We start from the raw sequence: 15412 nt of genomic DNA on the forward strand, positions 1-15412 counted from the left end.
CATTTAACATTGTTATTTAGCCAAAAATGCATCATCATCATAGAGAAACGGCTGATTCTTATTCAGAGACAATCCAGATATACAATTAAATCTGACCTGCTGGAACCTGAAGCTCTTTAGCTATATTCTATTATTATTATTATTATTATTATTATTTAGAGATTATAACAACTTGATTTACTGTAAGAGACAACCAGCATCATAGCAAAAAAAAAATCAACAACAAAAAGTCCTACATAGTTACAGATCACTGTTAATTTTACTGAAGTAATAATTAATTAATTAATAAATTCAAATGATAGGTACAAAAAAATCTCCAATCTAAACGACAGAATAGGTCTTTTTGTCTATGACACTCATAACAACCCATGTGAGTGTTGAACGGAGCGGAGTGTTATAAAAATAGCACACACGTCATTATACATACACTGTAATAAATCATTCTGTAGTCATTTCATTTTACGTAATGTATTTGATAAAATGTATCAAATATAAATGCATCCTTGGTTTTTTAGGCAGTTGTTTAAGTAACCTTAATATAAAAATGTTTGAGATAGAATCTACTTATTCTGACCACATTAAATATAATCTTTATGTGTATGTAATTCTAAATCAAGAGAATTTTGAATGAATCCAACACAATAGAATTAGTCTGTTTTTAATTGACAGGCACTTCCTGTTAAGTTGTTATTAAATCAACTTGTAACATAGCTAGATTTAATTAATAATATTGGGTGCAATCTGTTGCCTATTGTTTATCTTTTTTTTACAGTGTACATGTACGGTTTGCGGTTATAAAAAAAGGCTGCAGTCTCGTTGAATTTAAGCTACAAAACCACTGATCTAGGTTTAAGGTGAAAGCCTCCTGGTAAGGCTTTATAAAAGACAGTAAATAAATGTAAATGCCAAAAGTGAAGTAGTTCCAAGGATGACATGACTACTGGGCATGAAAAAAACATGATGCACTGAAGTTCAGTGATGTTTAAATCACATTGTTTACTTTTTTTTCAGCTTAAATTTTGAATTTTTTTTGCTTTTTTTTGTAGTTTAAATATGGAAATGTAAATATGGGTTGTATTTTGCTGCCTCGACAAACAACCTATGGGGTCATTTATTAGAGGTGACCAGTCTGGAGAAGAAGAATCATTTTCTCATAGACTTATAATACAGTTTTTGCAACTAGTGGGATCGCCCCCTGCTGACCATTAGAAAGAATGCAGGTTTAAGGCACCTCCACATCAGCTTTACTTTTTAAAAACTTTAGGCTCTTAAGGCCGCCTGCAGGGCCTCCCCGTGGCTGAGAAAAAAAAATTATATATATTTTTTTTACATAAAAATTTTCATTTATCAATGGAGTAGACCAAAAACTATTTGTATCTTCAATTGTAAAATTGTATAGCCTTTTTACAGCATATTAATTTTTTTTTTTTTACATTTAAGTCAACTAAAATGTGCTTCATAGCCTACGAAAGTCGAAATCTTTACATTTTGCCAACTTTGAGTTTAGTTTTGAGTTCCCTTAGATAGACTAATTTTCAAACTCATATTAATAAATGCTCAATATGATGTTTAATAATGTTGGTAGGCTAATTTAGACTTATTAGGCTGTTTAATTTTAATTTTAGGCTCAATATAATATATATTTTGCGGCTCCATTCCGCGATTTTATCTTCTTTTTGGCCAACAGTGTCTCTTTAGTTAGTAAAGGTTGTTCTCCACAGTCTATGTTTCCATCATCATTATTACTACAGCTTCTTGTTTACTACGGCACTTGAGTGTAAACAAGTCGATTTAAGGAACTTGTTGACATGATTGATGCTGTTGTACTTCTTGGGAGAACAGTCTAAAAAAAAACAACACCTATACACAAGAAAAAAAGAAAAAAGAGAATTCAACATTACCCACCGACAAACAAACTGACTTTAATTGGATTTGCTCAATAAACAGACAGTTGCTGGAGTTTCTCTGAACAGACAGACTTGCAGCATGTGAACTTGAAGGTTTGCAGGTTCGGCTGATTTTAATTAGAGGACGAGTCATCGAGTGCCAGTCAGGCTCCACTGTTGTGACATATCCATTCAATGACTACAGCATTAATTGGTGAAGGAATTAATTCTTATTCGGAGGCACATTAGAAGAACTGAATGATAAGAGTCCTTTCATTTATTTTAATGTTTTCTCTACACTGTAAAAAATGTCTGTAGATTTTACGGTGAAAAACTGCTAAACCATGACAGTAAAAGACCGTAAAATGATAGATGAGGTAATTCAGTTTCAGTAACAATGAAACACTGTAAATATATACATTGTTTCAGCCAAAACTGTTTTTTTTTTTAAATACATAACTCCACTGTAAAATACACTGGCACCTTGTTTGTGACAAAATATATTATAATATATATACAAACCATCACTATAATTTTTGCATTTATTTTTTGTAAAAATACTTTTTCTCACTTTTAAATGGACTAAATACCATATCTCTAACATGAATATACTGTAATATTTAATGTTAAAATCTTTGTATTATGTGGCATTTATAATTATAATTAGTATTAGTATTTTCTTGTCAATTATATGGCAGAACAGTTTCTTTTGATTGAAAAACTTTTTTTTTTACAGTAAAATATGGAATAAAATGACAATCTTAAACATGAAATCAACAGTGCTAATATCATTTTACCGTAATATTAGAAAAAGTTGCACCGTATTTATTACGGTAAATTTCTGGCAACCACAGCTGCTGGTTTTTACCGTAAAAACAACAGTTTTTTTTTACAGTGTACACTGTAAAAAAAAAAATCTGTTTAATTCACGGTAAAATACCGGCAGCTGTGGTTGCCAGAAATTTACCGTAAGAAATACAGTATGTAAGCGTATGTAAATGTAAATATCAGCAAAAAAACTGTAATTTATACTGAATAATCCCATTACTTTCAGGATAATTGTGTCATCGTGGTATTTCTCCATTCATTTTACATGAAAATTGTTTATTTTTACAGCAAAACTGTGTGTTTTCTACAGTTTATGACAGTAGAATTTAAAGTTTTATGCTATTCTTTGATTTACAGTAATTAAAGTATCTACTACGGTGATGTACAATGTTCAATTTTACGACCTACACTGTGAAAAATGTTTGTAGAAATTACAGTAAAACACTGTCAAATAGCATCAGAAATGATCATTTTTAAAATAAAAATAAAAAGTATATTACCGTAGAAGACACTTAACTATCCGTAAATAAAGGAATAGAACAAAACTTAAACTGTAAAAATATTTGAAAAAAATATGTAAATTTAATGGATAAATACCATAATGTCACAAAGACACAATTACCCCAAAAATAACAGGATTATTCAGTCTAAATAACAGTTTTTGCCGATATTTACATTAAAAGTGACAGTAGAAAACCCACTCACTGTATTGTTTACGGTGTAGTTCTGGCAACCACAGCTGCCGGTATTTCACCGTAAATTAAACAGATTTTTTACAGTGTATTTCTGATGCAATTTGACAGTGTTTTACTGTAATTTCTACAAACATCTTTTACAGTGTAGGCTGTTAAGTTATAACTGATTTATATTCCCTGCTGTGGGTCACCTTGGGACGTGCTGTCCTGAGCTGCGTCCCATGTAGGTCAAAGATTGTTTTGTGAACACAGAAATAGTTATTTCAGCCTGCTGGAGGTGTCAGAGCCATCCATCATGTCAGAAATAAACCGTCCTGATATACACTACTGGTCAAAAGTTTTAGAACACCCCAATTTTTCCAGTTTTTTATTGAAATTCAAGCAGTTCAAGTCAAATGAACAGCTTGAAAGGGTCCAAAGGTAAGTGGTGAACTGCCAGAGGTAAATAAAAAAAGGTAAGCTTAACCAAAACTGGAAAATAATGTACATTTCAGAATTATACAAGTAGGCCTTTTTCAGGGAACAAGAAATGGGTTAACAACTTAACTCTATGGAGTCTTGGGCTATTTTGTCCATTTTTGAATTCTTTTCATGTCTTTGTAAGTCATTTTGTGTCTTTTTTTGGTCATTTTGTGTCTTTTTTTTGTCATTTTGTGTCTTTTTTTGTCATTTTGTCTTTTTTTGGTTATTTTGTGTCTTTTTTTTGTCATTTTGTGTCTTTTTTTTGTCATTTTGTGTCTTTTTTTTGTCATTTTGTGTCTTTTTTTGTCATTTTGTCTTTTTTTGGTTATTTTGTGTCTTTTTTTGTCATTTTGTGTCTTTTTTTGTCATTTTGTCTTTTTTTGGTTATTTTGTGTCTTTTGGTGTCTTTTTTGGTCATTTTGTGTCTTTTAGTCCTTTAGTCCAACATAAAATGTGATTTTGAATCTTTTTTTTACTTTCAAAACACTATCATGCTCAATAAAGAATTTTAAATGCTGCAAATGTGCATTAATTTCAGAGTACACTGAGACATTAAACTGCATCATTTTCAATTAAATTCTGGAAAAGTTGGTGTGTTCTAAAACTTTTGACCAGTAGTGTATGCGCCACCACAAGCAGCACAAACAAGCGTTTTTATATTTGTAAATGCTCTGTCCCCCATAGGATTTCTGTGATTCTTGTGTTTATGGTCCAGATAAAAATCTAAGAGATTTATGTTTGCAACTTCCTTAAACACATTTATTATCTGCATTTCAGTCAACATTAGATACTTTATACATCAACACATCTACAGCACAAAAGGCTGCAACTGATCATTTAAAGACAAATGAAATGTTTTTTTTTTTTTTTCAACCATCAGTCCAAAATCACAATCATTGTCGATTCATTTTCTGTTTATTATTTAATCTAATTTATAAATCAACTAATGGTTTCAGTATTAATACAGACATGCCATTCACTTCTACATCACATATGAAAAACATGTAACTGTTGTTATTTAAGACCTTGGAACGCTCATTTAACATCGTTATTTAACCAAAAATGCATCATCATCATAGAGAAACGGCTGATTCTTATTCAGAGACAATCCAGAGATACAATTCAATCTGACCCGCTGAAACCTGAAGCTCTTTAGCTATATATTATTATTATTATTTACAGATTATAACAACTTGATTTACTGTAAGAGACAACCAGCATCATAGCAAAAAAAAAAATCAACAACAAAAAAGTCCTACATAGTTACAGATCATTGTTAATTTTACTGAAGTAATAATTAATTAATAAATTCAAATGATAGGTACAAAAAAAATCTCCAATCTAAACGACAAAATAGGTCTTTTGTCTATGGCACTCATAACAACCCATGTGATATATTTGATAAAATGTATCAAATATAAATGCGTCCTTGGTTTTTTAGGCAGTTGTTTAAGTAACTTTAACATAAAAATGTTTGAGATAGAATCTACTTATTTTGATCACATTAAATATAATCTTTACATACATAGTTACAGATCACTGTTAATGTTAAAAGGTCAAAGGTTGTTTTGTGAACACAGAAATAGTTATTTCAGCCTGCTGAAGGTGTCAGAGCCATCCATCATGTCACAAGTAAACCGTCCTGATATATGCAGCACAAACAAGCATTATGAAATATTTGTAAATGTTATGTCCCCTATCTTTGGCATGTTGGCAGCCAAGAGTAGCTCAAAAGCATAAAAATTAATGGGCAGCTCATAAAGATTTCTGTTTGTAGCTGAAGCAAATGTACGACTGTGTCAGGACTGAATGTCCTTACGGCTGCAGCTGTCTCTATGACAGGCGACATAGTGACACACAGCAGTGACGCTGATGGATGGGAGAAACAGAATGACACAACAAGAGTTTCACAGATGAAAAAAACACATTTCGGCACTATTATGATCCCTCTCCAAGTCCCACTGCCCTGTCTCTCTCTCTTTTTGTTCCTTTTTTTCTTTCACAAATCCCAGAAAACAAAACAGGAACTCAGATGTTTTTCTTGACAGAAGTGATGATCAAGGCAGCCATGTTTTTGCCTCCATCATTAGCACAGGGGCTGAAGAAGGGAAAGATCTTCTCTGTGAAAAATAATGTACATTTCTGAATTATACAAGTAGGCCTTTTTCAGGGAACAAGAAATGGGTTAACAACTTAACTCTATGGAGTCTTGGGCTATTTTGTCCATTTTTGAATTCTTTTCATGTCTTTGTAAGTCATTTTGTGTCTTTTTTTGGTCATTTTGTGACTTTTTTTAGTCATTTTGTGTCTTTTTTTAGTCATTTAGTGTCTTTTGGTGTCTTTTTTTAGTCTTTTGGTCCAACATAAAATGTGATTTTGAATCTTTTTTTTACTTTCAAAACACTATCATGCTCAATAAAGAATTTTACTTGTTGCACATGTGCATTAATTTCAGAGTACACTGAGACATTAAACTGCATAATTTTCAATTAAATTCTGGAAAGGGTTAGGAAAGGCTTTTTGTTCCTTTTTCTTTCACAAATCCCAGAAAACAAAACAGGAACTCAGATGTTTTTCTTGACAGAAGTGATGATCAAGGCAGCCATGTTTTTGCCTCCATCATTAGCACAGGGGCTGAAGAAGGGATAGATCTTCTCTGTGAAGTCACAGCCGGAGAAGGAGAACATGCAGGCCCTGGTGTCCACGTCGTAGAAGGACACTCGGCCCAGCTCGTAGTCCACAAACACCCCGACCTTCTGGGGCATCTCTCTAACCTGGAGGGTAACGGCCGGGCCGGCGTTAGCCGTTAGCTCGTTTCCTTTTCTCAACCAAATGGTCCAGTATCCGTTCTTGGGGCTCAGTCTGATGTCTCCCTTCCTGTTGATGGACTGGTTAGCGATTCCTAAATCCCAGTTTGTTTTGCCTTTAACCTGCACCTCGTAGTAGAATTTCCCCGAGCAGAAACCGTCCTTAGCGAGGACATTAAGGACGTGTTCGAACCTCTCTGGTTTGTTGGGGACGTTCCTCTTTCTGTCTGCATGTGTGACTTGTTTCCCATCTGAGGAGATGTGGAGATGAGGGTTTGCTGTGTCAGGATCCAGACTCACGTCCACAGCATGGCGCTGCATCTCTTTCAAGTCTGGATCACACAGCATCCTGATCTCTCTCCTCACTGTGGTCTCCAGCCTGGCGATGGCGCCCTGCTCCGTGAACTTGTCGCTGTTGATGGTGACATCAGACCAGTCCTTCACCTGCGGCGCCGTGATGGTCAGAGACAGGATGTTCTCCAGACACATCAGCGCGTCCTCTTTGATTGACACTTTATTAAGCTGCAAGCTTCTTTCTTTAATTTGCATAATTTCTCCCTCCAGTTCTTTAATCACGCCTCTTGTCTCCTTTTCTATTTTTTCCTGCTTCGTCTCGATGACCTCCGTCAGCTCTGCTTGGCTCCTCCTGATGTAGTCCACCACCGCCGTCATCACGTGCTGGTTGCGTGACAGAGCCTTCTTTGCGTTTTCTCTGCTTACCTCCGCTGACTCTTGGATCTCTTGGATTTTCTGCTGACGCACCTGGATCATGTGGTCCATGCTTTCCTTTTGCATTCCCAGCTGGGTTTTCCTCACCTGCGCCTCCTCCTCCAGGCTGACTATCTTGTGGCTTTTATGGTCGCTGTCTTTACACGACTGGCACACGAACATTTGCTCCACTCTGCAGAACAGCTCCAGAGGCTCGTCGTGCGTCTTGCACATCCTGCTCTCCAGGTTCTCCACCGGATGGATCAGCTTGTGCTTCTTCATGGCTGGGATTCTGTGATGAGGCTCCAGATGTGCATCACAGAAAGACATGAAGCACACTAAGCAGGACTTGACTGCTGGAAGCTTCGCCCCTGTGCACCGATCACAGAGCACGTTTCCATTTCCTGCTTCCTCAGAGCTTCCTGCAGCTCCGTCTTCTACAGATTGCTTAAACTTTGCAGCAATTTCAGCAATGACAGTGTTAACCCGAAGCATCGGCCTGCTGAGATATTGCTCTTTACACAGTGGACACTGGAATATAGTTTTATTTGTGTCCCAGTAGTCTTTGATGCAGTCAAGACAGAAGTTGTGCCCACAGGGGATCGACACCGGCTTTTTGAACACATCCAGACAGATGGAGCAGAGAAAGTTGTCCTCAATAATTAGACTTCCTCTAGAAGCAGTGGCCATGTCTACAAAACACCAGATAAAAAGAGGACAAAAAGTTAGAGCGGTATAAAGTCAAGCTTGGTTTAACCCATTGAAGCCTGGAAAGCAGATACGTCGTTTTGTAGTATTTGTATAAGCTCTCAAATACTTTTTGAATTTCATTTCTATCTGCTACAGAGGCTGAAAAATCTATTATTTAGTAGAAGAGTTGACACTTCTGTTGAATTTCCAGAAAAACTTCAGGTTTTAGGGGCTGATTTTAAAATCGCCCAGAGGTTTTATAGGAAGTTTTAGGCGTCAATGGGTTAATGCTGTCTGTTTGAAATCACTGAAATAACCAAGTTAATACTAAAGACAAGACTGTAAACATGACAAACTGCAACTTTACCTGCTGTGTGGAAGAGTTTCACTGCCTTTCAGATCTGAAAAAGAAGGTAAAACATGCATCTACTTTCCTCCTTTTACTTTCTCTTTCAGCAGTGACATCACAGTGCCAGTCCCCTCCCATTTCCTTGTTTAAACTGGAGCAAGTTAACCCTTTACAGGCTGCCATTCACTTGTGATTCACTGGTTTAGAGCTTTTGTTTGTCTTCGTGATCAATTAGGGCTTAGTGAAGCCTCTTCCTCCATGCAGGAGCTGTATGTATGTGAGAACACAAATCAGTTGAACCAAACTTTCCCCAGCTAGCTTTTCACTACAAAGTCCAAGTGAGATGCAAAATATGTCCCCAATCTTGACTTCAAAGCCTTGCATGCAGCTATATGAGCAGTTATTTCTTTCAGGTGTGCATTATTCATATTATTCTCTGCACTTAGTTGCTTACTTGTTGATGTATTCACAATGTTGCTGCTTCAAAAATCCCTTTCATGTACCCGCATTATGCAGAAATGAAATGAAAGCTGTCAGACAGCACATCATGCTAAACTCTAAATGGGTTTGTGAGCATGCATGTGTGTGCATTTGCATTACATGAGTGTGCTTAGTGATGGCATCTGCATAATAAACTGTAAATAGTCTCGTCCCGGGCACTCTCCTCCGAGGAAACAAGGCTTTGAACACAATGGCTGCTCTGCAGCCTTGAAGGGCTTTGTGGCAGCTGAAATAATCTGTGCTGGTTGTGTAGAGTTCTGTGCATTAGCAGCATCCATGTATGATTGAATGTATTTCTATAGCTGCATGGGTTTATCAGCTAACTCCGCTTTGCAGTATTACAGCTGTGAGAATATGAAAATAGGCTTTACATCCTTTTTTAAAAAGATATGAGTGATACATTGTACTTAACCTTTCAGTGACACAAATTAATTAGCCCCCATGCAGTTTGGTTTGTCAGTTACACTGGAAATGTGTCTGTTTAAATTTGTCTACGTGGGCGTACACTGTATGCATCATATCTGAGTATTGCACTGCTCCATTATTCAACAGGCCTATATTTGCTGGAGTCTTTACTGTGTAAATGTGAATATCTGCAGCCTGCACCAGCTGTTAATGAATTCACTGACTGACAATATAAAGACATAATGTAAATGGAATGGGACTTTGAAAATCCAATCATAGGACTATACGATATATAAATTTGCCCAGTATTTTTTGAATTATGTATATATGCATTTTGATATGCAGAAGAAGAAGAAACTCCTCCCTCCCTCCCTGAATATGACAGGCCACCTCTGATCACAGCTCTCTTGAGCCACATCTTATCCGAGCCTCACCTCCATGTCTTGTCTACCATAAAACATTCAAACGACATTTGGATCAGATGGGGATTCCCTTTGATCCTGGTCTGTGTGGAGCTCCAGGACCGGAGCCTTTCTTCTCCTCTGCAGGCTCCGCTGATGGAGTCGGGGCTTTTCTCCTCCTCTTTTTTTTTTTTTTTTTTTTTCCTCTTCCTGCTTTCAACCCAAGCTTCCTCCCCTCTTCTTCATCTCTGTTCTCTGACCCGTTGGGCTCTCACTTGTAGCTGCTCCTCGCTCCTCTCACCTTGAATGCATGAATAAGAGATAAGAGGAGCTCAGAGTACTAGAGGACACAGACCTCCTCTATTAGAACTGAATGCCTCCTGCTAGGTGTCTGCTCTGTTTTAAACTGAGTGGGATTCTACAGTAAAGCCGGGTCTCTGTCAGACTTCCTGTGGGCTAATAGATAAACTGTGGAGCTCCGCAGGCTAAACTGTGTCATTAGGTAGCATCACTAGCATCCACAAAACCTAGAATCATTTATTATTTAAAAAGATTCTCATTAGCTGTCACCAAAAGTGGGAGGAGCTAGTCTACCTGGGGTCCACAAGACAAAACAAAAATCACTTAACAATTAAACATTGTAGACATTATTATATACGTAATCAGAAATCATTCCGAATAAGTTATTACATTCATATCTATTACATTAATTCTCACTTTCATACAGTAAATATGTTAATTCACTACTCTAGTGAACATACAAAGTGATTATGTACATTCACTGAGTGAATATTTAGAAAATAAAACATATTTCTCGCTACAAATGTGATCAAAATCCATTTTTATGCAGAAACTAAGTCAAAATATTGATTTTTTTCACACAAAAATTAGAGAACTGTCCGCCATGTTTTTTGTTCTGACCGCCGGAACCTTGAAAGTCACGTGACTTGGAACAAATATTAACTTGCATTGTAGCGAAATCCGTGTCAGTTTCACGGAAATTTGAGTGATTCCGTGGCTATTCCACGGATTCCTGTGAGACCAGGTTCAGAGGTTCTGTGGGAGCTAATAGCAGTTAGCCTAATCAAACTGATATCTGGCAGCTGTTCATCACTGCCACAGCTTAGCCAGGAAACAATGTTTTTGAAAACAAGAGAAGACAGAATTTTGTCCAAAAACAAATGTCTGGAAGATATTCACTGAGGCCCCGTTTACACGAGGACGCTCGCGGGTAAAAACGACAAAATATTTTATGTGAAGTGCCTTTCGTTTAGACGGTGACGGCGTTTTGGGGGCTTAAAAACGCAAAAATCTGAAATCACCCTCCAAAGTGGAAAAGTTGAATCGCAGGCTAAACTGTGTCATTAGGTAGCATCACTATCATCCACAAAACCTCTAATCATTTAATCAATTCATATTTTAAAAGTCATCTTAGGCCCCGTTTACACCAGGACGCTCGCGGGTAAAAACGACAAAATATTTTATCGGAAGTGCCTTTCGTTTAGACCATGGGTCTCAAACTCGCGGCCCGCGGGCCAATTGCGGCCCTCGTCACGATATTTTGTGGCCCCCACCTTGATATGAAAGTTCAATGTGAGTTTTATATGAATGACACTTTACTGTGTTGTGTGTGGAAGGTCCCTTTAATTACTTTTTTGGGGTAATTTTGTCTCTTTTTTGGTAATTGTGTGTCTTTTTTTTTAAGTAATTTAGTTTTTTTCTGTCATTTTGTGTCTTTTTGGTCACTGTGTATTTTTTTGGGTCATTTTGTGTATTTTTTGGGTCATTTTGTGTCTTTTTAACGTAATTTTTTTTAACGTAATGTAGTGTTTTTTCAGTCATTTTGTCTTTTTCTGTAATTTTGTGTCTTTTTTTTGGTCATTTTGATACTGCCTCCAGTGGCCCCCAGGTAATTTGAGTTTGAGACCCATGGTTTAGACGGTGACGCCGTTTTTTGGGCTTAAAAATTAAAAAATCTGAAACCACCTTCCAAAGTGTAAAAGTGTAATCCTCTCCTCCGTAGCGTGTCGTCTACACTGACAAGACACAAAACTCTGATCTGATCTGCTCACGTCACGTATGTGTTTACGTCACATACATGCTCCAGGACAGGAAATAAAGAAACGTGGGATTATTTCCATGGTGGGACCTTCAAGCTGCTCTGGCAGCTCTAATAAACTTACAGGCAGTGGTGGAATGTAACTAAGTACATTTACTCAAGTACTGTACTTAAGTACAATTTTGAGATATTTGTACTTTACTTGAGTATTTCCATTTTATGTTACTTTATACTTCTACTTCACTACATTTTGAGGCAAATATTGTACTTTTTACTGCACTATATTTAGCTGACAGCTTTAGTTACTTTTCAGTTCAAGATTTAACATAAAAACATAATTAATATGAAATGTTTGCTAACATGTTAACATGTTTTAAATTGAACATCATAAGAGTATATTAAGTAGTAAAAATGAGCCCTACCTTGGGAAAATTAAAGCGGTCCATACATAAATGCATCAAAAATAATAACCCAACAATATATTTTTAGAATATATGAAACAATCTGAGTGGGTCCATTCTGCATAATGAGTACTTTTACTTTTGATACTTTAAGTACATTTTGATGCTGATACTTCTGTACTTTTACTTCAGTAAGTTTTGAATGCAGGACTTTTACTTGTAGTGGAGTAATTTCACAGTGTTGTATCAGTACTTTTACTTAAGTAAGAGATCTGAATACTTTTTCCACCACTGCTTACAGGAGTCTTTCCACCAAATGTCCAGGATATGTACAGATAGTATTAGTGAACAGAGAAGGATCTGGAATTACCTCCATCACATTCTGGATGCAGCGATTGGTGGGAGGAGCCAGACGGCTGTGAACGAGACCTGGGAGATCTAGTGATGGAGGAGAACTTTGTGGAAGGAGTAGCTGATGAAAATGTGTGGCGTGAAAACTTCTGCATGCCCAAAGATGCTCTTATGGCTTTAAGTGATGCCGCCTGGCTGCATACAATCACATTTCACACACTTTAGCGTCACCGTATGCAGCAGATTTCCTCCTGAAAACGCTCGTCCAAACCAGCTATTCTCAACCTTGGGGTCGGGACCCCAATTAGGGTCGCGAGATGATTTCTGGGGGTCGCCAAATCATTTGTTTTAGTCTTTTTGGTCACTTAATGTCTTTTTTTGTTCATTTTGTGTCTTTTTAGGTCATTTTTTAAATCATTTTGTGGTCAATTTATGTATTTTTTGGTAATTTGGTTTCCTTTTTTTGGTCATTTTGTGGCTTTTCTGGTCATTTTGTTTACTTTTTTTGGTCATTTTGTTTAGTCGTTTTGGTCATTTTGTGGGTTTTTTTGGTCATTTTGTGGGTTTTTTTTGGTCATTTTGTGTCTTTTTTTGTCATTTTGTGTCTTTTTTTGGTCATTTTGTGTCTTTTTTGATCATTTTGTGGTCAATTTGTGTCTTTTTTGATCATTTTGTTTACTTTTTTTGGTCATTTTGTTTCTTTTTTGGGTGATCTGAACTGTGTGTGTGAGATTGTGTTCAGTGAGTGGGGGTCACGGACAACATGCATGTTAAATTGGGGGTCGCGACTCAAAAAGGTTGAGAACTACTGGTCTAAACGAGGAATAAAAAGTGAAGACGCGACGCCACTTTTGCGTCTTCTGTTCAGACCGTCCTCATGTAAACGGAGCCTTAATTTAGCTTAATCAGTGCAACCTTTGAAGGTTCCTGGACAATATATGTCACTGTTGCTAATTGATTTCCAATAATATATTCATACATTTGCATTAAGAAAGTCTGTTTATCCATTCTCATGTTAATATAACTATTAAATACTTGGCAAATATCCCCTTAAGGTACATTTTGAACTGATGAAAAGTGTTTGATGAATTTGCAATTAACTGTGGACAATAATGCAGTCAATCACAATTAAATATTTTTTAATTGATTGACAGCGCTAATTAAACACTCTTTGTTCCGTTTTCTCCCCACGGAAAGGATATTACTCAGTTACAGTATTCCAATTTGTTTGTTTATTTGTTTTCTGAAAAGCAACAGGTAATAAACCTAAAAAATTAAAGAATGCAATGTTTCAATTATTTGCATAATATAATCATCACAGCTCAATCACCCAATAACAATAAGCAACAATAATAAATAACATAACCCATATTTCATAACAAATATCAAAATATCAATCAACTATTAATAACTAAATTAAACATCATATGCATTAATCAACATTTTATATTTATATTTTAGAATTTCATGAATATCATAATAATAAATGTAATAATAATAATAATAATAATAAATCCTTTTTTCATGTACACACATCATATTCAAAGCCTAACAAAACGCCTATGCAAAAGCTGCATTAGTCTTTATCTGCTCCAAAAACTACAACTCCCAAAATGCCCCGCGGCAAACCAGGAAGTAAAGCGCTCGCATCAAAAGCCGGTCCCGGAGATTCATTCCATCAAAACACTCATAAAGTTAATAAAACAACCATGGATGACACAGATGGGATATCAAGCTATAAATACATATGTTAGCTTTATAGCTTCGCCATTTCTGGAACTTTTAACTTTGATTATTATAGTGTTAAAGTGTTCATGTGTAAATGTGTTTTAGTCATTTAATGTCTTTCTTTGGTTATTTTCTGTTTTTTTAGTCATTTTTGTGTCCTTTTTTGGTCATTTTTTGTCTTTTTTTAGTCATTTTTTGTCTTTTTTTAGTCATTTTGTGTCTTTTTCTGGTCACTTTGTGTCCTTTTTTAGTCGTTTTGTGTCTTTTTTAGTCATTTTGTGTCTTTTTTTGGTCATTTTGTGTCTTTTTTTGGTCATTTTGTGTCTTTTTTTAGTCATTTTGTGTCTTTTTTTAGTCATTTTGTGTCTTTTTTTGGTCATTTTGTTTCCATTTTGGTCATTTTGTGTCTTTTTTGGTCATTCTGTGTCTTTTTTGGTCATTTTGTTTCCTTTTTTGGTCATTTTGTGTCTTTTCTGGAACTTTTAACTTTGATTATTAGCGACTAAACCGTGATTTCTACCGGAGCATTGCATTATTTTTTAACGATCAATAAGGGAGCAGACGTCACACAGTGCACCGATGCAGCATAGCGACAGTAGACAACATGACACGTGCAACATGAAAGATAAACAAGAAACAAGGAATTACAAAAATGACAAGAGCTCACCAAGTGGCTGCAGACCGGGTTGGAAGTCTCTACCGTGTAAACGAATCTACCGCTTCCTTTTCACAGGGTAAACACCGGTCACATGTACGCATAGACACTCCTCTTTTAAAGGGCCACAACACTATTCCCCACTAGTCTGACTAAACATTTGATCAAACATGTAAATAAGAAATAACAAGTAGGGCTGGGCAGTGGCGGTTCTAGACCAGTTTTACTGTGGGGGCCAAGGAGGGGCCAGTGTTTAATCAGAGGGGGACATTAAAAAACGACAAAGATGATATTTAAGCATTCAAAAACCTTTATTTTAGCTTATTTAAGTATATTTGGAAGATACAAATACATTGATTGAAACAATGAGACTCACCAACTATAAGTTATTTTTGACATTTGTCATGTTTGTGACCAATTACTTTTTTATTTTATTTAGAAAGTTCAATACAGTGAGAATTATCTTTTTTATTTTTTATTTACACA

At 36.0% G+C, this 15412-nt stretch overlaps 2 protein-coding genes across 3 annotated transcripts in view; one reads left to right on the top strand and one right to left on the bottom strand.

Moving 5' to 3' along the window:
• Nucleotides 1-15412, top strand: part of LOC131981619 (ecto-NOX disulfide-thiol exchanger 2-like) — a 331480-nt gene that overhangs the window by 120076 nt on the left and 195992 nt on the right. The gene's annotated exons all lie outside the window — the stretch shown is intronic.
• On the bottom strand, nucleotides 4617-14959 carry LOC131981618 (E3 ubiquitin-protein ligase TRIM21-like). Of its 2 annotated transcripts, none has more exons than XM_059346002.1 (4): nucleotides 14939-14959; nucleotides 8444-8477; nucleotides 5393-8078; nucleotides 4617-5126 (listed from the first exon to the last, which is right to left on the bottom strand). In XM_059346002.1, the coding sequence occupies exon 3, from the start codon at nucleotides 8074-8076 to the stop codon at nucleotides 6436-6438; it is 1641 nt and encodes a 546-aa protein (XP_059201985.1). In that variant the 5' UTR covers nucleotides 8077-8078; nucleotides 8444-8477; nucleotides 14939-14959; the 3' UTR covers nucleotides 4617-5126; nucleotides 5393-6435. The 2 variants fall into 2 exon arrangements, with proteins under 2 accessions (XP_059201985.1, XP_059201984.1); XM_059346001.1 differs by lacking the exon at nucleotides 14939-14959 and adding an exon at nucleotides 9766-9899.

This window comes from Centropristis striata, chromosome 12 (genome assembly GCF_030273125.1).
Source record: "Centropristis striata isolate RG_2023a ecotype Rhode Island chromosome 12, C.striata_1.0, whole genome shotgun sequence".
Taxonomy (NCBI): domain Eukaryota; kingdom Metazoa; phylum Chordata; class Actinopteri; order Perciformes; family Serranidae; genus Centropristis; species Centropristis striata.

Coding starts and splice junctions, on each gene's coding strand:
- LOC131981618 (XM_059346002.1), bottom strand. CDS start 8,076: ATGGCCACTGCTTCTAGAGGAAGTCTAATTATTGAGGACAACTTTCTC.